Genomic DNA, 23,416 nt, shown 5'->3' on the forward strand with positions numbered 1-23,416 from the left:
TTATGATATTAAATTCTAGTATATTAACATAATTTACAACGAGTTTGTTAGGTTTTAGGTAATTGTTTATGTATATAATATATAGTATATGTACACTATGCACAAAAAAAATAGATAAAGAAAAAAAATACCTCAACAAAACAATTATTATAAATAGAAAAAAATTTACAAAAAAATAACACGACATACAATAATAATTATTATAAACGTGGTATAATATTATAATATTAAATACATATTATTATTATTAATTTTATTTTAAAAACATTGTGTTTTAAAAAATAAAACATATAATTATTATTATACAAAACCGTACAAACTAAAATCGCGTTACCCTGATTCGTTTTACAAAGGACAATAACATATATTGTGTTCTGACATAAATTCGCGAGCCTGACTGGCATATCTAAACAATTTATAACAAACCGAATTATAGCACCCATTAAAATTAATAATTATTATTACCAAGGTGTGATACCATTCAGCATAATATGAAACCCTAATTCGGTTAATGTTTTATAACTTTAAGTCACAGCCAAAAATGTAAAATATTGAATTCCTATTTCTCCATAGTAATAATAGAAAATGGGTTCTTTGTACATAAAATTAAAAAGTAATTCAAAACCACCTTGATGGTTAGAACAAAAAAATTATAAAATGAATATCAGATCTAAAATTGGTTTGTTTTATACACAAAATTATCATTAATAATAAATTATGGCAAATCGCAATATTTAAATACTTACACTTAAACTACCTAACTAAAATCTATAAAATTAAGGCACATACAAAATATTATTCTTTGTTCTTTTTTAAATTTTCAACAATAATAATAATAATATAATAAGAAAATAACAATAAATAAAATTTATCTAAAAAATAAAAACAATAATGTAACATTGATTATATTACAACAATATGTAATGAATCAAAACATTGTCCGCTTCTTTTCTTTCTTTATTTATTTTATATGTACAAAATCATAGTCTTTGAATAACGGCAGGTGGGATTTTTTGTGTTAGTTTACAAATAACAAAAATAGAATTAAACCTCTACTCCATATACCCTATCTACAGTATATTGATACCGTGTTTCTGTAGACTTTGGGTCTTGTGAAGATTTTGTAGGGGGAACAGGTACTGAAACGCCAGGTCGAGTAAAGAAAGCCATTTTTTCTCTACAAAACAAAACAGAACAAGTTTAGATTTGAAATTAAAATAATTATTAACAATAAAATTGGAGTCAGCACTTAAGTATGCTATTAGGATATTTTTTTTTTAACTTAAATTTTTACTCACTTGAATGAAATAATGTCAGGTTTTCCTTGGCCGGCTTTACTTTTTCTTAAATTGTACAATTTTTGTGACGCCCTCTTTAATCGTCGTTCTACTTTCTTTTCGTCAAGAGTTTTATCTCCAGCCTTTTTTAAAAATGTACAATTAGCAACATAATCTCACAATCAAAATATTATCAACAAAATACCTCTTTAACGAGATTTTGGAATTCTTCATCTTCCAAAACCCAAGCAGCCACGTCGGTGTCACCAGTTTCTTTGGCTATTTCCAATGTATTTTTCAGTTGTCTAAGCCTAGATATTTCATCATTCAGCGATAACAACCTAGCATGCTGTGCTTGTCGATCAAGCTCTAGATCAATAGACGTTCTTGGTGGACGACACCAAGAAGTACCATGCACAGTTGGCATACATCTACTAGGCGATGTTCCAGGCGCTCGTCCTAGCCGCAATGAGCGACGTTCCAAGCAATTACGACGGAATGCTATATCAGCATTACTGCCACCAATGCCTTTCATGCTGGCACTTGACGATATGTGTCGTCTGTACAGGTTCATGGCACTATCACTATCACTTCGATTTAGCTTTAAAATAATAAACATAACATTATAGAATGGATTTAAATGTAATAGTATCAAAGTCTTGATAAGAAAAATTTAACTTACTTTACAGATATACTGATTTTTGGCTGTCGGTGAAAATGTTTGTGACCTTTTAATAACTATAGTAGGTACTCTGGCATTTTCCCCATTACCACCACTAAAGGCACATTCTGTATTGGTTTCTTTATCTTCTGTATCATTTTCCTTGTTCTACACAAATTGTAAACAATTTATTCAGATTATTTACTAAGAACTTGACAAATTTACTTATGAAAACGTTATACACATATGTGTTGTCTCTGTCATACATACATACATACATACATACATACATACATACATACATACATGATACATTCATACAATATGAACAATTTTTGTTCAGCAGAATTCATTTTGTGATGTTAGTTTTAATATTAGAATAAGTTTACCTATCATATAATTCAAAGCTAAGAATATTATTCAGAAAATGTCATATATTCATATGTTTTTATTGATATTATCATTTAAAAGTGAGTTATGAACGTTTTAGTTGCAATATTTTACATAGCTCACTTTATCAATAAAAGAATATGACCTTTCCTAGATAATATTCTTATTTTTAAATTTGATATTAGGTAAATTTACTCTAATAATTAAAGCTAACATCACAAAATGTGTTCTGCTGAACGCAAATTTCCTATGATGTATGTTAGTAAGACAGAGGCAACACATGCAGGTATAATTTCCTCTTAAGCAACTTGAAATCAAACTAAGCCATGATGATTATAATTCAAGTAAAAAAATATTAATGTTGAAAAACAACATGCACTAATTAATACTTACAGGGATTTCCAATACTTGTTCTAATTCTTTCTTTTCATCAACCAGTTGATACACTTCGATATCATCATCTTCATCATCATCGTCATCATCACTCACACTATCATCTGAATCACCATCATCATATTCAACTTCATTCTCATTTAAATTATCTACGTTAATAAATTTTGCTTCATTTTCTTCACAACAGCCTAATGCATACACAATTGTATTAGACAACACTTTCATAGTAAATGCAATATAATTATAGTATGAAATACAACATTTACCTTGGTTGCGTGTAAGTGTTGAAGTTTGAGATGATATTATAGTAGAATCATCAGAACCACCTCCATCATCCTTGAGCAAGATGGAGGGTAAAGAACCACCATTATGCATGAATTTCAGACTCAACAAGTTGTACCATTTGCACCAAGAGTTATTCTCAGTCTCATTAAATTCAGCCAAACTCACTTGAGCACATGCCTATGAATTAAAATGATTATTACTTGATATCTAATCAATGAAACAACAACGTTGAACACAATAAAACTTACCAAACACTCAGTTATGTCATCAGGACCTAATCCCCAGACGTTGACCTGTAGAGTTTTTGTACATAACTTGTTTGATGGCAAATTAAAAGCAAAACTATCCCCGAATCTGGGTTTTAACAGGTCTGATATAGGCTTAGTACAACCACTTAATGAAGGATTTGAACCGCTCGGCAACAGAACAATTTTTATGTATCTAAATAAAAATAGCATTGTAGAAAACGAAAAAAAACTTGTGTAATAATATTTATTTATGATATTTACAATTGCCATGATTCCGCTATAGACAGTGCAACTACATTGCGTAATCTCTCGATACAAACATGTAACACTTGTTCTGCTATAGAGTACCTGTACAAAATAAAACAACAATGATTAAAACCTATTAATATACTTTGAATAAAATTGTTTAAAAGTACCTAAGCCTAATCTGAACTTGGGAAGTTTCTGCACTGAAATTAGACTTGTGACTTGCTTCGAACACGCCCGAATCACCAGCAACTGACTCATCACTAACCGCAGCCGACACGCTCCTGGGCGGCGTCTCAGATATAGGTGAAAGTGGAGGGCTTGCTGGTCGACAGCTTCTGGAGTATGTTACGCTACCACAAACATTAGCCACAGAACCCGATGATTCATTCGGATTCTCATACGCTGGCGGTTGAATGTCGTTTTGCAAAAGCCTCTCGACTCTATAAAATCGTCAATGTTAAACAACAAAACAATAAATACACTTTACAAAGAAGTGCCGATATAGTTTAAAAAAAACAAATTAAGAATAGTAGAAGGGGTGTTTTTATTTGGTTTTTTACCTCTTGTGCAAGTCAGCCATATCAACAGGCCGGTCGTACGTAGACGGGGCCAGACATTGGGGACCGCCGTAAATGTCAGTGAAACTAAGACCACTGCTCAGTGAACCCTTGCTGCTAGTCGTGGACAACGAGCCAAGACTCGAGCTTGAACTCACAGACAAGGTGGACGCCGACAGCGTTTTTAGTTGCGATTCCAATTGCGTCATTGACCGCAACGCTTCCTTGAGCTGTTGTAAAAGCAGCTGTTTTTCCTCATGCAATCTCAATCTGCAAGACGTATGCATAATGGATGTTAACAGTAATTATTATTATTGCCTACACACGATCGTCCGTGGTACACGGACATACGCAAACGGGATCAAATCTGTCTTCTTACCTATCGGTGATCGCTCTGTTAGACATTTCTAATGCGTTATTCAAGTCCTGTTCAAGTTTTTTGATCTCTCCTTGAATATCGTCCATCTCCCGGTGACTTCTCGAACGAGGCGTTATGCTCCTAAGCTCTCTCAGCAGCTGTTCCTTCTCCTGGAACAGCAGCAATCGGTCCTTATCCGATTCCTCTTGACCAGGCATCACTTTTTCTTCGAGGTCAGCTAACTGTTGCTGTATATTTTGTATACGCTTACGCGCCTCATCGTACTCTAGGCGCATGCGCGCCATTTCAGCAAGTCTCGTACCCATAGGCATCAACTGTAAATACAAGAATATTAGTACGCTCATGATATAAATATATAATCAATAAAACAAATTAAGCACCCAATGTCACTAATGATCGATTTATACACATAAATATTTAGTATACTCGCGTCCTTATCATATTATCCAATAATTGAAATCCGGTTCGAAAAATATGCAGCATCGACATTATAATGCATTATTAATAAAATAATCTCTAACCGTTGCCCGTTACAACAACAACAACAACAAAAATAATAATAATAATAGTGGCCTCTAACCCCCTACGATCTATGACGTAAATCAGCGGTTCTAGATCGTTAACCACGCAAACACGATATATTATGTATATATAATAGAATAATAAGTGGTTTTCGGTAATACGTATATTTCCATCAGTGAAATTACTTTAGCGAAACTCTTCAGAATTATTTAACAATATTATCACTACGAATTTATATACGTAATTCAATAAACACGCCTATATATAATACAATATAAAAGGTGTGTTTATTAGTTTACATGGAGCAATAATTTTCAAGAGCAACCTCGCCAAACATAAAATATTGCTACAGAATTGATCACTATACATAACCCATAACCAAACGAAAACTTGGAGTACGTCTGTGGAATACAAAATAAACGAGACGAGTATATTGACATACAATAAACTTGAACTTCTCTCCCCGCCAACAACCACCCTGAAGTACGCTACTGAGCCTATTTAATGACATATATTATGTTTGTTGAATATGCACAGCGTACACACATACCTCGCCAGATAAGTCCGTCTGCGAAGCCGTGCTGAGTTTGTCACTGAGTTGGGTGGACGACGAATGCTGCGTCTGCAGATCCGGATCGTCGGTGGCGGAACATAGCTGCAGTCGCGTTAGATCGTCTTTCAACTTGGCCAGCGAATGCATCAAGCCGGTGCGTTCGCGCTGTCCGGAACTCAACGATTGTTGAATTTCTCGCAACTCGGTCACGATTGCTTGAGCCTCGACCACGTTGTAACGGCTGCCGTCGTTCGACAGTTTTTGTTCCACACTGTAATAACAAAAATCCGCAATTGTCAAAATATTATACAATACATCGATATGATATCATCACGGTGACATCTATTGCTAAAAACCAAAATTTAATTGGTCTAAAGAAGGTATTATATATTAATATTTCTATAAAATTAAAATTGGAACTAGAAAAACATCTTTCTTTGCGTCTTTTGAGACACTTCTCGACGACGCATTTCGATAATGGATAAATCGGAACTCTCGACTGATTATATATTTTGAATATATTTATAGTATGTACAGTAAAACTAGTTTGAATCATATTATATATTATAGATACATACTTTGAGAGGGTCTCGACTCCGCGTCGCGTGCACGACATCTCGACGCCGATCTGTTCCAATTCGCGTTTCAACCTGGTAACTCTTTCTCGGGCGTGAGCGACGTCTGACTTGAGCAAATCAGGATCATATTTTGTACTTATATTACTGGAGCTCGAACAGACTATAATACAGTTAATGCACACGAAACGATCGTTAGAATTATAATTTCCGTCCGGTAGGTAACTATATATCATATACGAATAGCTGGTATTGTATATTGTAATATATAGATACGCAATTGGAAAATTTAATTTAATTATACACACATATATTATATTATATAGAAGGTGTATAATACTCACGACTGGTTCTAGACGTGTTTAATGTCGACAGAGCATTGTTGAGGTGATTGTATTCGTCTTGAGCTAAGTACAGCCGTTGCTGTTTTATGTCGTAAATTTCTTTTTTTGCCTGGTAAACACAATTAATTACGATTAAAATTTTGTTTTAGTTTTTTAAATTTTTCACTAGTACAAATACACAATATTGATTTATTTATTTGTTACATTAATTAAATTAAGTTAAAATTCATATAATATGAGTTTTATTTCGTATCTAATATTTTTAAAACTTAAATTTTTAATTCAAAAGTAATGGAATACATGTATTATACAGTATAATTTATACTAAACATGCGTTTATAGCGTGCATAATTAGGTCATACACCACATATATCAGTCATCCAATACAATTTAACACGAATATAGGTAATAATTTTGATATATTTGACAAGTAACACATTACAGTTATCGAATGAAAAATCGTATATAGACGTGGGTCAGAAGATGGTAGAATGATAGATACGAGATATCGTAGATGGAGAATATTGGTGTATGATACAGTATTATGTAAGTGTTTAATCGTATATATATATTTTTAGCCATTTATGGAGGTATATATTATATATAGGTAATGATATGGTAATTTGTCAAATAATTGAATATATTAACATATTATAATTTATCATTTATGTATGTACATGGTATCGGTTTAGACTTTGTAATTTATTACATATAGATACGAATGTTAAATCGAAAACAACGAAATGTGATCGTAATAATCTACAATAATAATAATAATAATAATATTGTAATCCGGATAATATTATAGCAGTGATGTCCACAAAATAAATAATATCGTTCACATGCTGTGCGGATATATTACGTTATGTTTATTGTTTATCATTATAGAATAAATATATTATTATTACGACAACTCAAGAGCATGTGTAAAAAGAAATAATTTTCTGTAATGAAACGAATCGTTGTTTCATTAATTCTATAAATATGTATTTAAATAAAATATTTTATTCGTACTTTTATGTATATAAAAAAAAATGCAAAGAATTTTTGACGGTGCGCGATTACGGAGTAAACAAAATATTTTCCTTTGGAATAATTAAAATAGTATTAATCATTATATATATACCTACATATATATTAATTATAAAGCGATTTTAGTAGGTTGTGCCCGCCTCTCTCAAGGCGCCGTGTACGTCATTGCACAGACGCGCACATTATAACATATTATGTGTGTTGGAAGTTATATACAAGTTGTATATTGCATTTTTTATACTATCGTAATTTTTTAATGACGTTTTTCGTTTTTTTCTAGGTCACCAATATAAATTTTTAAGACCATTTTCATATGGGTCATTTTTTAGAGCCTCGACGCCTCAGAACCCTAATTACAAACATATTTACCAATTTTTTCAAAACCATCTAAGCCAAACGCACGCACGGATGCATCCGCTGCTGCTATACAGCAACAATATAACCGAGGTTTGTTTACCGCCTGTATTCGCGTACAACCGCTTATATATCACCCAATACGATATTATAGTTAGTATTAATTTGTCTAATTTTATTTGTGGTAAATAAAAATCAATATGTATACATATCGCGCGTTTTAAAAATTTCTGTTTTCGCAACCTTCAGCCTGAATAGTATCGTATTACAGTCGTGTGCTCGATATTTAAATCTATAAGCTATACAAGCGTATTTATATGGACCAAAAAATATGATATATATTATGATAATCGAAATGGTAGTTTTTTACGGGAATGGAGCCGCGAAAGTGATTAGGTTTTAGACGGATTCTTCTATCCGGAAGCTACGGCAGAATCTGTCGGTTCGCGTGACAACAATAATAATACTATCATGGAAACTTTAGGTGAACGCGGGTGTGTAATGCATGCAACAGTATAGTATTATCGTATAACATAGTATGGCTTACGTAGACGCAGTAGATGCGCCCGTCGTTGTCCCGGTACAGCTGCACGTCAAGCAGTTGATCGTAGGACGAGTAGTCACAACGCGGCGGCCAAGTGTCGCAACAGTAATGCGAAAACATCGTCGTGCACGCGGCGGCCGAGGCGGCGGCGCACATCACAATCCGCTGACGCGCGGGCGGAGACGGGACAACAAAATGGAATAGAATCGAAAAAAATCGCGATCTTTTACCACGCAAAACGGGCCGGTCAGTTACGCGGTAACGAGAGCGGACGGACGCGGAAACACGTACTCGATTGCTCACTGTACATATATTTTATTACAATGTTTAATCAATGTCTAGCGGACGGGACACACCGCGGCGGCGGATATATTTTAACAGCAAACGCACACGCACGACGACGACGCGGGACTCGCGAGCCGCAGGAAGAGACTGAGGTCATACGCGCGCACAGAATCCCGGGACCGGAATTTGACCCAAGGGGTTAGTTTTTCGGTTGCCCATCCGCCGGAGCCGGCGGCGGCGTCGGCGGCCAACCGTTAGTGGTGGGGGGCGCACGGATGGCGCGCGGAGGAGGACGTGAGGACGAGGCGACGCGAGGACGGGTGTCTACCTTGGAGGAATTCGGCCTTGCGCGCTCAGGAATCCCAACTATTCGGTACATACGTGAGGCGGTGGCGGTGGGATACGGTGAGGGAACGCCGACGAGCCGAGCGCGCGCTGCAGCAGCAGCACAGTGGGACCGTCGTAAATATCACGCGCGCTCACACACACATGCCATATATTATAGGTATACAATATATAATATAATATACCTACCTATTATGTTTATTTTTATTATTATATTTTGTTATTATTATTATTATACCTGTGAGTGTGTGCAAGAGCGTACCTATATTATACGAATGATAAATTGTTGTGCCTATAATTATTATTATATTATTACAATATACATATTTGAAATACGCGTTTTGCAGACATTCACTCTTTGACGCGGTTTTCGTTACTTGCGAGATAACTCAAATATTTTTTATTTGATTTCCATTGCCATTTCACAGTTTTAGAGGCTCCGCTAGTAAAAGAAAAACGATCATTGGACATACACACCGCTGCAATGGTGTAGAGAGGAATTAGTCACGACCACCGCTTTTTCAAATCCTTTATCCCATTAATAGTTAAAATTCAAATGTTTGATATTTTTAAATTAAATGATGCCTTCTCTGCACCCCATACATTTGAAAACCCTAATTATGCCACTAAAAATACGGCGAAATATAAAATACAACGTTTTCAAATCGTAATATTATACACGCATATAATACATATCATTTGCGGACAAATATAAAAATGCCGCTCTCCGTAAGAATCTACTTAGATCTTTTAAGTGTTATATCAAGGGTGGATAGAGTGGTCCAAAAAGGGAGAGGCAATTTGTTAGTTATCAACTAAAAAAAGGTCATCATTTATTTAAAAAAATAAACTTTGTTGGAATATATGATATTTTTTTTATGAACGGGGTGGACAATTGCCCCCATTGCCCCCCCCCCCTTGTACCCGCCCTTGTGTTATATCCTGGTACAGGATTTGCACTTTTATTCATCCATATCTATACTCTTCTTACTAAACGCACGCATTGAAAAACAATAGAACACACTCGTTTTCTATAAGGGAAGCCAAATATATTTCAAAATTCTAGTATCCAATGTAATAATAATATGTTCACATTAATAACTATAATATATATGTTTGAGGAAATTTTAATAGTCCCGTTATTTTCAAAACCGCCGACACTGCTAACTATATATGCTACAAAGTTCAAACCGATTTTAAAGTAACGCGACAGTACTGTCTGCTGGAAAACAAATGAATTAAAAACGTGAGCGATAGGATTGTGACGCATTTACATTGATATACAAAATTAATTTACGAACTAATCAATTGGGCGGCTTAACTGCACATAACGATAGTACACACACAAAAACATAAATCTAAGTTTGAAATTTTAATAATGAACGTAGTTTTCAAAACCCCCAAAAAGTACCCATCGTCGATTTTAACTTTTTATTTTTCACTTATTTTATTGTGTTGGGGAAAATAATTCCATATGGTTAAAGTTAACCGACAATTAAATAACAACTATAATATTTAAAATAGATAAATTCAATTATTCAGATTAATCCTTGTCAATGTCAACACTATAGAATTAAAACGATGAGTTATTGATATTAAAATCAGTAAAATTTTACTAGGAAAAAAGTATTTGTTGAAATTAATCATACTTGACCATAATTATAATAATGTAAGCATTGTTTGTTGATAATAACTGTATTATTCTTATATTAGCTATGAGATATATTTTCAAATATTATATATGATCCATATTGAATTTTAAAGTACAATCGTAATATACATATAAAATTTAATCATTGGTCAATCGCGGAGTTTCTTTGGTTAACGCTTTATACTCAATCTACATGAAAATTGTATATTATGATATGAATTCCTAGAACACGCTGTTATAGTGTTATATAATACTATTATGACACATTTACAACTTGTTTTTCACCAATTAATTTATTTAAATACTTGCAATAACTGTTTATACGGTTTCGTTTGTGGTTTTTTGTTTTATAACTATGAAATTCTTTCGCGAAACATTGATATCCACGAGTAAACACATTTTTATCTCGACCAGATTTAATCTACCAACATAATATTATACATGCATGAATACCTAACCTATATGAATGCTATCTCGGAATAAGACAAAATCCACAACATATTTATTTTTTTACCAATGTTATTATTTATTCAGTAGGTATTGTCACGTCAACGCACTATATTACATTATAATGTCACGCGGTGATGAGATCGGCACATCAGAATAGTGCGATAAATGATAATAATTTGTCCGCGAAGCATATTTTGTTATATCAAACCGAACGAGAAACCTTGACATAAGAACATTTTAGAAAATAAGTAATTACTATTTTAAAATTGTACGTAGAAATGGATATACCTATACTTATAATTGTTCACTCAACTAAATTAGCAATCGTGAGTTTCTGTACTTGTACTATAATCATGTACGACACGGCTGTAGTGATTATGCTGATTTTCTTATCTATAACAATTCGTGGGAGTTACTGAATGAATAAATGTTACAAGTTAAAACCAGTGGTCCACCTTATCGATAAGTAAAGTATTGATAAAAACAATTTTGGACAAAGAAATTTTAGATAAAAACAGAAATACAACACCATAAAAAAAAATAATATTAACATAATACCTAATTATATGATCCAAGACAGATTAATAGTAGGTACCTACGCTGAACAATAAAACGCACTTATTTCTACGTAATCGCAATTTCTGAAACGGCTTAAATTTTGTTTGTGCATACTGCATGCACAACAAAATAATATTATAGATATGCACACACAAACGCTCAACGAATGAATATGTTTTAAAATAATATTATGTAATAAATTATTCGGCCAATTTTCAGAGATACAATTTAGTAAACAAACGTACATATAATTATAGAACTATTTGTTTGATAGAATAAAATGTAAATGTCGATTTATTATCTATAGGCTCTATATGTTGGTGTTGCATATCAAATGAGAAAATTCAGAAATTTAGTGATAGGTACACAATATAATATATGTACATACTCGTGTATACGCAAAACATTGTTGCAATAATGCAATATACCGAAACTAGAAAAACTATATTTCCGGTTGATTATGTGGTTTTTTTATATTACATAATCACACACAGTCTTTATTATTTATGAGCGTAAAATGTAAATCGTAAATACTTTAAAAATCTGTACAATATAATAGGAATACAAATGAAGATAAATAGCTGCCAATTCATTTGAAGTTACATATTATTATTATTTATACGATTAAAAATATTTATTATAATATACTGATTAGTCATTATATTATCATAATCAACTAGGAAACGTCAAACATAAAATAATAATAACACCTGATTTTTGACATTGCCGGTTTGTTTCAGAAAAATGAATACGATTCAGATTAAACGAACATTCGTTTTCTTAACTAGTCATCATTTTAACTCCTTATTGTTTAAAGCAAAACGATCACTTCATATATCATTACAATAAAATTGAAACAACAACGACATTAGGTTTTATAGTACTATATTGTATTTAATGAACAACCCCGCGAGAATAACAGACTGACGATATGTACTACGCAACACTTTTGTGGGAAAAGGGTGTAATATATTATTGTTGTTTAATCGATATTGGCTGCCACGATAAAACGTTCAAGTGAGCACCCGATAATGTGTAAAATAATAATAATATAATGCGCTCAGACCAAAAACATGAAAATGTTTAATCTCTGCTATTGAATCTGACGGGAAACCGGTCGAACGCAGTTGGCTAATCGACAACGTACGGAATTTTTTGTTTTGAAACCGACACATTCCTCAGAATCCTTTTTGGGTTATACATATTATTATTATAATACGCGCGTACCTATAATACATTTTATACAGGGTGATTCTTTTATCAAAAACACTCATTATTACAAAATCTAAAACTTTAAAAAAATATGACAATAAAAAATAATATTTTATTTTGACTGGAAATTATATAAAAAAAATATTTTCAAAAACATAAATACATTTTGAAATAATAAGTATTGTTTGATAAAAGAATTATACATGCAGTTTATTTTATACTATGTATAATATTAAATCAAGTGTCGAAAATTCTGAATCGTGGTCATTATCCCCTACTCCACATTCTCAAAAACGCACCCACCTGAACGCAATTTGCAGCCATCCCGGGACCAATTCGACGGACGAAATTAATTCAAATTTTCAACGACGTGAACATCTCTATAATAATTTATTATACATAATAATAATAAATTTCACAAAAATAATAATGATAAGGATATTTATTAATATATTATTATTATATTGTACACATAAACGCGAGATCGCGTGTGTCCGCGCTATACGTGTCCATATATATATATTATACGCATTCCGAACGGTACAAATCATTTCACCGCGGCGGCGAGCAGATGGTTCATTGTCTTCGATCGTTTTTATTTTATTTTATATATGTGTGTGTGTGTGTGTGTGTGTGTGTGTGTGTGTTATTTTTTTCAGTTTAGAAAACAATCCGATCGTGTTGTGCTCGTAACACTAGTAGCTACCGCCGGTTGCGGCGTTGCCGCGATGGTTTTTTTTCCTTCTCTCATTTGTTTTACTTTTATTTTGTTTTATCATATATACGTATATATTTTTTTATTATTATTTTCTTCTCTTCCTTCGCTCTTCAATCGTTTTACAACGAGCCACCGCCGCCAAGACCCGGCGAGTGTAACACTGGTAGCACACAAAGTGTGGAACCGGTGGAACCACCGCCACCACACCGCCGACCGAATGAACCCGATGCCGCCACAGAGAATTTTTATTTATTTATTATTATTTTTACGTCCGCGCTACAATAGGTCTTACATATTGTATATAATATATATATTGTACGTTCAACCGTTGCGGGATAGTCTGCAATAATAATAATAATTGACAATGACGATTTCATTTGGTATCACGTAAATAGATCGTTTCACAAAACGTTTTAACCCGTCCGAATTCCGAAGGTTTTTCGTTAAGCGTTGATTTTGTAATTATAAGAACATAATCATCACGGGGAAACGTAGGTATATATAAATTATAAATATCATAAAAATCTAAGGTATTTCTTACGACTAGTGCGATTGGGTTTTCGAATACATAGCAATATGCACGAAAACATAAGAGTACACATCTATATGTTATAATTAAATGATTTGAACAACAAAAAAAAAAACAACGGACGTCGAACGATTTCTAAATATCGGACTGTGACTTGAACGGCAAACCGTGCTGACGAAAAACATCGCGACTAAAATATCTGGTGATAACGATCGCGCGCGGAATTTTTATATTTTTTTTATCGAGTAAAACACAATATCGCAGTCGACGACGTCTGACCCAATTATTAACGTCGCACCGGCATAACATAATAATAATATTCTATATGTTTAAATCTGATATTAATATTATTATACGGCGACACACACGGCGTACGATTTTGAAACCAAACTTTTTTTTCCATATATACACATTCTTATTAATAACGATTTTGATCACAATACGTCAATACATTTTTTACTTTTGTACTATAAATCTTAATAGTACTGCTCATCTTCAATCACACATCAATAATAATCACGATGTCGATCACATGTCTTCAGGAATGTCGATATAAAAAGTCATTGATCAATGATCATTATGAAATTTCATGAAGCACTCCCGTTAATCGTCATTATATAATATTATTTCTGCAGTTTTCAAACGAAGGATCGGTTTCCATGTCACTGTAGGGTTGGCATTTCTTTTCATTTCCTGGTATGAATCACATTCTCAATCTTCAATAACCTGGCTTAATATGACGTGGGTATTGTAATCGCGGTTTCCTCTATGATTTTTCCCTCAACCGACCATCCCTCTTTCCAAGATTAGTCCTATAACAATCCTCCACATCAAAGAATATGACCAATTCATTCGTTTATCGCATTTTTCTTATACATTTCTACCACAACATCTCTGTTAGTGACAAAATCGGTTCCGATTATCTGTTGCATCCTCCCGTATAGTATTATACATATAAGTATCAGGTATCGAACACCACTATTCTTCTCTCTTATTATTATAACATTATATTATATTAATGCTATACAGACGTACACTGTTGTTTTGAGTAAGGGTGTTTTGACCAATAATCAATAATAATTAATTATTATATTATATTTTGTTACGCATTTCCCGATAAGACGCGACGGCAGTTTCCTATTCCACTTTGCGCGCGCACTGTGACGTCTGATCAGAAAAAAATTCGCAAAAAAAAAGTGATACGAAAACGTGCAATGAATGGAATTGAGCAATCAAAATGTATAATACGGGAGAGAGAGAAAAAAATAATGTGTTATAATGAGATATATATTCCTTCGGACGGCGGCGGCGAGTAGGGACGTGTTGGTAACAGTGCGCGGAGAGCGCGCGCGAGTTGTGCATTTCACATTCCACATTCTAAGGCGCACGGCCGGCGGCCGACGACTCGGCAACGTAGCAGAGGGACCGCATTCTTTTCGTATCAAACAACGTCGTCGTCGTCGCCGCCGTCGTAGTAGTCGCAGTCGTCGCCGCCGCCGCCGTCGATCGGATGCGAGAGAGCCCCGCAGCGCCCACAGAACACGTTGTGCCCTGGGCGAAATAACTCTCCCCCTTCCCCGCCGCCGACGCCACCACCGACCGTCACATACCAATCACCATCAATCACCCGCCCACCCTCGGGCGGTACACGGCGTCGTCACGGAGAACCGGCTCGGGTGCGGCAGGGGGGTGGGATAAAAAAAATACTGAGCCACGCGACTACGTTGCGCGCGTACGCACCACGATCTAGTTGGACGGGTGGGATACAATTTTTTAAAAATAAAATATGTTTAAGAAGATAATATTATTTTTTTTCTCTTACAGGTGCGTGCGTGTACCTCAGGGTAGGGTTTATATTATGAACCTAAACCGATAACATTCGTGTGTACAATGCGCCTACGATAAACACGTATCACGTACCTACCTACGCTTCTCATAATATATTAGATTATATTCGTGTAAATTGTAATTATTATTATTATTATTGTTGTAACGTCGATTCAAATCTCGTGGAGATCTGTAACGAGTATAGTAGTAAAATAAAATACGTACAGGCGATATAAATTATAACAACAATAATATTATATTATGTTATATTATAATTCAACGCAATATGAACAAAAAATCACTGGGAATATTAGTACATAATAAACATATATAAATTATGTATTACATATATGAATTGCTGTGTATAGCAGTAGTAATGAACGAGGGGGACCTGCATTGCACCGTTTTCGTAAAACCTAATTATTATATCGTCCGATCTTGTCGACTTACAGGTGGGGGGGTCGATAAATCGATTTATCATTGGTTCGAATAATTTTTTTCTTTTTTCTCCTTCAGACACGCCGCTGTTGTGCGTGAAAAAAATACAGTCGAAGTTCGAACAGCAGCTGAAAACTATTCCAACAGTATTTTATACGTCATTTCAAATGCCCCACTACCACCACAGAATAGTGCCCTACCACGTTATTATTATTATCATAATATATCGCATACGACGACCGTTGTTATGTTATTATCATCAAAAGGAACTACAACGATTTCGTAGCACACGACTAATTTCATACAATAATGATGATAATAATATGCAACAATATGAATATAATATAAAATAATATTTTTTTTTGCTGGTTAAGATGGTTTTTTCCGAGCTTGTCGGACATCACCCTGTATACGATCGTTGTGGAATTCGAAAAATTACATATAGGTAACGCGGCTGCGGTGTTAACGTTTTATGACTAGTCAGGTTAGTCCGGTGGAATTTGTCATTGAACTAAAAGTGGGGCAAAACTATCACTAAATAATGAATAGGTATATAATATTATATGTATAGTAGTGCGCGAAAAGTAACTGCATACTATATCCATAAAATATATATTATTTTTATTTTTCTCTCACGATATCAATAAATTACTGTCATCCGTCATTCTGATTTTAATTTTCATACTCACGAAATTCCTTTTAACAATAATAATAATAATAATAAACATATATTATTTAATTTTTATTTTTAATATCGCACATTCCTCTTATGAATGATTTGACAATACTATTTGAGATTGCTTGTTATCTCTCCATATTATATTATACAAAAATATTAGTACGATCAAAATATATTTTAATTCCGTGACACAATATTTTTAGAGTAAACTTATAACATACAACCATAATTATAAACTCAGTGACGTAAACAAAAATGTCAAGTTACTTACTTCTAAGACGTCTTGGGCTGTATGAAGGTAATCTCTCAACATAGCTTCCTGGATAGCTCTCCACTCCAACCTTGGATCTTCCAATTGGGTGCATTCTAGAACACGAGAAGCATATATTGTAAACCATGATGTCGTGTTAAATAATTATAACAACGCGTTGTCTGATATTTTAAATATACATACGGTTGAAATGGTTAATATAATAGACTCCGATAACTGGATCGATGGCCTCTTCCCATCCAAGAGGTAATTCATTACCAATACAATCAGCAAACGATTGTGGTTTGGTGTACCTAATTAAAAAAAAAAATTAAAAAAACAGATAATTAAAAATATTTCTAATAACGTGCATAATAAAGTCGACAATATAATATAAAAGTTATAATATTATATCTAATAATAACATGTAATTAAAAACGATCTCATTAATTTTAAATATTATATAAATCATCATAAATATATTGTAATCATTATTTGAATGCATTCACTGTTAAATTTAATAAATCGAATATTGTGATAAATACATACTATACACGTACCTATACGTTTTGTTACGTATCTATATAGACTGTATACATACAATATCGAATACATAATACACTATTACAATGTATGTTTCAATACTTGATCAATGGTTTGGTATACGAGAAAAAATGTTACTCGGCAGCGGTGGCGGAAAATCGAATAAAAATGTCAACAAATATTACTGACGTAAATCAAATATATTATTTTTTTTTTTTAATCATAAAATAAACAAAATGAGTACAAATGGAATCTAAATTAACTGAAATATTTTAAGTAGAGTTCTATATTATAATAAATTAAACAATAATTATGTACAAATTATTATTGTGCATAACTTCATTGTTTAAAAATCGACTATATCAATTTTTTCAATTTTTTTCTATTCGTCATTAATAACCTTTCGTATACCTATATAATATATTATATATACACTTATTTGATTATAATTTTAAATAATAAATAAATACGTTATAAAAATGTTTGGTACAAAGTAGTATGTATATAATAATGGGCATAAAATGTACTACACTAAACTGTTTGTCTATATTGCATATCAAGTAAGATCCCTATTACAAAAAAAATGTTTCTATATTATATACATATACTTGATCAATATTAACAAATGATAATTAATGGATTCTCATTTTATACATAAAAAGAAAAAAATTCCTCGACACACGTACGCAATTCATTTTCATTCCTCATTCCTTTTTCCTCTTCAATATAATCAGCAATGTTCTGTCCACATTTCCACAATCCATATACTTTGATGAGATTCACCTACAATTTTTACGGCTATAATAATAATATGATTTATGGGTTATGAGTTATGAGTTTATGACTAATACTGGCAATTAACAAATTGTCAATGATCAATTTCTTATTAATATTAAGAAATATAATAACATATGACAATTAAACCTTAGATAACATACAGCTGACGAATCTATTAACGTCAATGTCTACACAGATCAGATCAATTCATTGGAATTTCATATACTTTAATTTTTAATTAAATTCGATGTGCTGAATCACGGAATTAACATTCAAATTATTTGTTAAGTTGTTTTCATGCCTCCAGACATAATAAATTAGGTGTACAAATTTTAAAATGCTTTACACGGCAAATTTATATACACGTCAAATAACTCTCTTTGAACTGTACCTAATTTTCATAATGACAATATTTAAATGTCAACACTATAATAAGTAACTTTTGTTTCCGGTAAATGTAATAATTTTAGATGTTTAAAGAATTTTGTACTTAGTTTATTAAAAAATAAAATTCACAATATATAACATCGTTTAAAATTTTTTATTACTTATAATTTATAAGTTTAGGTATACATATTTATTAAAATTACCATGTAATGAGAATAATAATATGTAATAGTTCATGAAATTAAATAACTATAAAATATGTATTATTATCAGACATTTTGATTTTATAAACGGTTTTGGTTAGATTCACAAACATGGATTCTAGAAAAATATCTTTTGTACACATATCTTAATGAATTAATTAAAAATTACAACGTTATATTTAATAAACAATTATTATTTAGTAGATGTATAAAAACAGAAGATATTTAAAATAACTCACATTTTAAAACCAGGATTTAAATTTTAAAGTACCATCAAACATTAATTTGCGATAAGAATTAGTATATTATGAAATAATTTACCGATTTCTGCCTCTTGACATATACTGTTATACAATTTACAAGCTAATTATACTTTAATCGAAAACCACTAGCAAGTACTTGGTATTTAATGTATCAATTACCAAATCAATTTTCAGTATAAAAACAAATATAATATTATACTGCAAATGGCAATCTATAATAGAATTAAACAATTATTTTTAAATATTAAACAATAAAATTACAGTAGTACTAGGTCTATAGCAGAATAGAATAAACATATATATGCTATATAGCAATTTTTTAAGTTAAATCGTTATATTATTAGGTTTGAAATTAAAAATTTTTTAACAAGATTTAAATCAAATAATTTCACAATTCTAAACAAATTGTAAATAACTAGATACTTTTACTACTTACCTATCACACAATTTTTTATTTGATAACTATATTTACAATATGCTGGTATAACGATTTAATTATACCATTGAAAACTACAAAAAGTATCAAAGAATATTATTAAGATCCAATAAGAAAAAACATATATAATGTAATATATTAATATACAAATTTATTCGTAAGAATGGATTATGATTTTTGTTTTAATTTACTGATATCATCAATAGTATTTCGGGGGAATTTCAAAATGAATAGAGATAATCAAATGTCTCAAGACATAAGAAATTTAGATGTTAACGCGTTTTGTAGACAGCATGGCGACAGAACTTGGAGAAGGTGTGGCTACTGGGATGTTTATTTTTAACACAACATTACAATATTATGTCAACATACATTCGTGTGAAATATATGTGAAATGCAAAGTTAAAATATCTCTGGACAAAATTCACTATAAAAATAATTTGTTGAGGTATTTATATTTATAAATAAATCAAAAACTGAAAATCATATCAATAATATACATCATAATATTCAATTTATATAAAACTTTTAAAAAAACATCAAAATATGTTACTTATTTCTAAGATTAGAAATTAAGAACCTGTTTATTAATAAATTGATATATATATATAATTTACGATTTTCTACGTACCTTAAAAATAGTATTACAGCTATGTACAAATAAACTAACATCTATAAACAGAGTAACAGACCCTATTTGTTTGAATTTTAAACTAATGTCAGATGATAATCCGTTCATAAATTTATGGTACGATGAAATAATTTGATAATACAATATTTTTTTAACAAGTAGTGGTTATTTTGTAACTAAGTATGTTAAATTAACACTGTCAATCCGCAGAAGCTTAAAAAGAACCAAAATTCAAGGATCAAATTAATTAACATAATTGAATACTGCAACATTTAATTGTATGTTGTTCATAATTAAATATTAAATGATTTAGCTGTGTAGGTACACATCGCGAATAATCTCAAGCGTAATATAAATATACCCAATTTTAATTCTTATAAATTATCAAATATAATTTAGTCATTTTTTTATTTGGTTTCTCAGATCTATTCTAGTTAGGTATTAAATAATATTTAAAAGCTTATAAGTATTATGTAAATAAAATGTATATTTTGGATTTCATAACAAATAATAAAACATTGTAACAAAATGGAAACCTTGAAAATAAGAAAAATATATTTCCATAGAATCAATTATTAATTATGATTTATGACGTACTTACATTCATAAAAAGGTTAACTTGGAAGCTACCTATATTTTCTATTATTACAGTAGGTATAGGCACCTAATGATAAGAAAAAAGAAAGCAGTAACATAAAAAATGTAATTTATCTTATAAATGATCTATATAATTATTATAGGTACCTCCTATATTATATTATGTTATTAGTTTATTACTTATTATATCCAAATACGTCAGAGCCATTTTTCGCAGTCCCGAGAACTTTATGAAAATACATTTGAATACCCACATAAAATAAATATAGATTTGTTTATTAGGTATATATAATTATGTGCTTACTACTTAGTAATCAATTTATATGATAAGTTTTAACAAATATCTAATATGAAGTAAAATGTGGAATAATTTCATAGTAAAGCCTATAATACCTATAATACCTAAATCATCCAAAGCGATATACTTTTTTTTAAATCGACATAAACCGAATACAATTAAATGATAAAATAATTGTACATCGAGCCCATTCTACAGAACATAATATTATCACATCTAACGAAAAAACTAGTAGGTACTCAAATATATCAAAATAAATAAATTATGCGATGTATAAACCAAACTGTAAACTTTTTCATACTAAAAATCATTTGAAAAACTAACGCAATGTTTTAAGAATTGATTTCGTACCCACATTTTTGTTATTATTATTGTTATTGTTGTTGTAAAAGTTGGGAGCAATTGTCTGTTATTAATGAAATAAAATTAAAATATTTAAGTTCACGAGTTAAACGCTTTTAATTCTATATTAAAATATACTAAGTATGTAGTAGATGACCTGAATGAGCGACATACATTATATTATTCTACTAAGACCATTATAATATTATATTAAATTAGTATGACAACGAAATAGAAAAAACGTAAACCAAACACTTATGGTTTAATAAAAAATATTAATTAAGTTCTCCACACCAAGGTAATAGGTACATAATATTTCGTACCTAAGTATCATTGTTGTTGTTATTGTTATCATTATCATTATAACATTATTATTTTTTTTTTTAGATTCCTATAAGGCTATAACCATTGCTATTTAGTTAAATATATTAATTTATTTTCATTATTATAGCGGTGTAGCGTACATAATATTAATAATAATAATACTATAATAATATAGTTTATAATAATATAGTTGTAAGACAACACACACACACCACACGGTTGTTTGGATAAATTTCGTGTATATTCACTGAACTCGGAATGCGGTATTACGCGGGAAGGAGGGGTCAGCAGGAGGGTGTGGAGGAGGGGGCGGCGGATAGGAGTTAGTTTGGCATATTTCAATATAGATGGCACTGACGACGGTTCGGGAAAAAGGAAAAAAATAATAATAAAAACCGTGATGTTCCAGCCGGATTTCTGTCGAAGGAATGCGAGTGTGTACGCATTTCACAATTTCGACGAAGAGTCAAAACACGCGCGTGTGCACGTTATGAACACGCATTAGGGGATCAGACTGGGAACTGTACATCAATATTATTAATTATTATGATTAAAAAAATAAACTGTAAAATCCGTTCCAATAGGTAGGCTACATTTTATTAGTTGACATATTTTGAGATATACATTATTATTATCATTACACACAACGATATCGTTTATTATCATTAGGTATCAATCTGTGATTATAATATTATCAATATCGCTACTACGCGGCTTTACCTGTCTCTAGGGTCGATCCAAGTGGTCTTCTTGGAGTTATGGTCGATGAAGTACACTTTGCCGTCGTAGTCTCTCGCAAAATCCCAACCGTCGGGCAACGGTATCTCTCCGTTCCGTCGTCTCGGCATCGTGTATGCGGTATTGTATCCATCAAAGTCAGACTCACAAAATCGAATCCATCGCGGCCAAACACCGCGTACGACAATAATAATATACCGACGACGACGATAACGATAACAGCGTTGTAGCGGCGGTAGATATTAATATTATGCACTGCGAAGAACGACGGCGGCAATACGATAAAATATATATTATATTATAATATTAGGTATGTATAAAATAAGTAAACTAATCGTAAGGATTAAAAATCGACGGTCGGACGAGAAAATTTTTGGACTACCTATGACGACGACAACTGAACCGTGGACACGAGAGTGGAAAGAAAAAATCGCGTTCGTTCGTTACGTACGACGACTGCAGCGGGGACCGACCGACGACCGTAGATGTCACGCGCGCTTCGCCATCTTGGAAATGGTCGGACCGAGTAACGCTGCGGCGTTGCCCCCCCGTCATCAAGAAAAACGACGGTG

At 32.0% G+C, this 23,416-nt stretch overlaps 1 protein-coding gene across 2 annotated transcripts; it reads right to left on the bottom strand.

The window, feature by feature from the left end:
• LOC132932129 (protein kibra) lies at window positions 1-23,416 on the bottom strand. Of its 2 annotated transcripts, XM_060998360.1 has the most exons (17): window positions 22,827-23,416; window positions 17,510-17,619; window positions 17,327-17,421; window positions 6,434-6,542; window positions 6,093-6,252; window positions 5,512-5,785; window positions 4,440-4,753; window positions 4,064-4,330; window positions 3,671-3,943; window positions 3,516-3,602; window positions 3,255-3,447; window positions 2,988-3,183; window positions 2,722-2,909; window positions 1,960-2,106; window positions 1,483-1,878; window positions 1,299-1,420; window positions 1-1,177 (listed from the first exon to the last, which is right to left on the bottom strand). In XM_060998360.1, exons 1-17 carry the CDS (start codon window positions 22,952-22,954, stop codon window positions 1,045-1,047), a joined length of 3,192 nt encoding a protein of 1,063 aa, XP_060854343.1. In that variant the 5' UTR covers window positions 22,955-23,416; the 3' UTR covers window positions 1-1,044. The 2 variants fall into 2 exon arrangements, with proteins under 2 accessions (XP_060854343.1, XP_060854353.1); XM_060998370.1 differs by lacking the exons at window positions 17,327-17,421; window positions 17,510-17,619; window positions 22,827-23,416 and adding an exon at window positions 8,367-8,805.

Source organism: Rhopalosiphum padi, chromosome 1 (assembly GCF_020882245.1).
Source record: "Rhopalosiphum padi isolate XX-2018 chromosome 1, ASM2088224v1, whole genome shotgun sequence".
Classification (NCBI taxonomy): Eukaryota; Metazoa; Arthropoda; class Insecta; order Hemiptera; family Aphididae; genus Rhopalosiphum; species Rhopalosiphum padi.

What these genes read in the sequence shown, in the direction of transcription:
- LOC132932129 (XM_060998360.1), bottom strand. Translation starts at nt 22,954, where the DNA reads ATGCCGAGACGACGGAACGGAGAGATACCGTTGCCCGACGGTTGGGAT. An exon ending in AGACGGACTTATCTGGCGAG is followed by an intron (nt 4,754 to 5,511) that starts GTATGTGTGTAC and finishes TTGTATTTACAG; the next exon opens with TTGATGCCTATGGGTACGAG. An exon ending in AAAATCAGTATATCTGTAAA is followed by an intron (nt 1,879 to 1,959) that starts GTAAGTTAAATT and finishes ATTATTTTAAAG; the next exon opens with CTAAATCGAAGTGATAGTGA.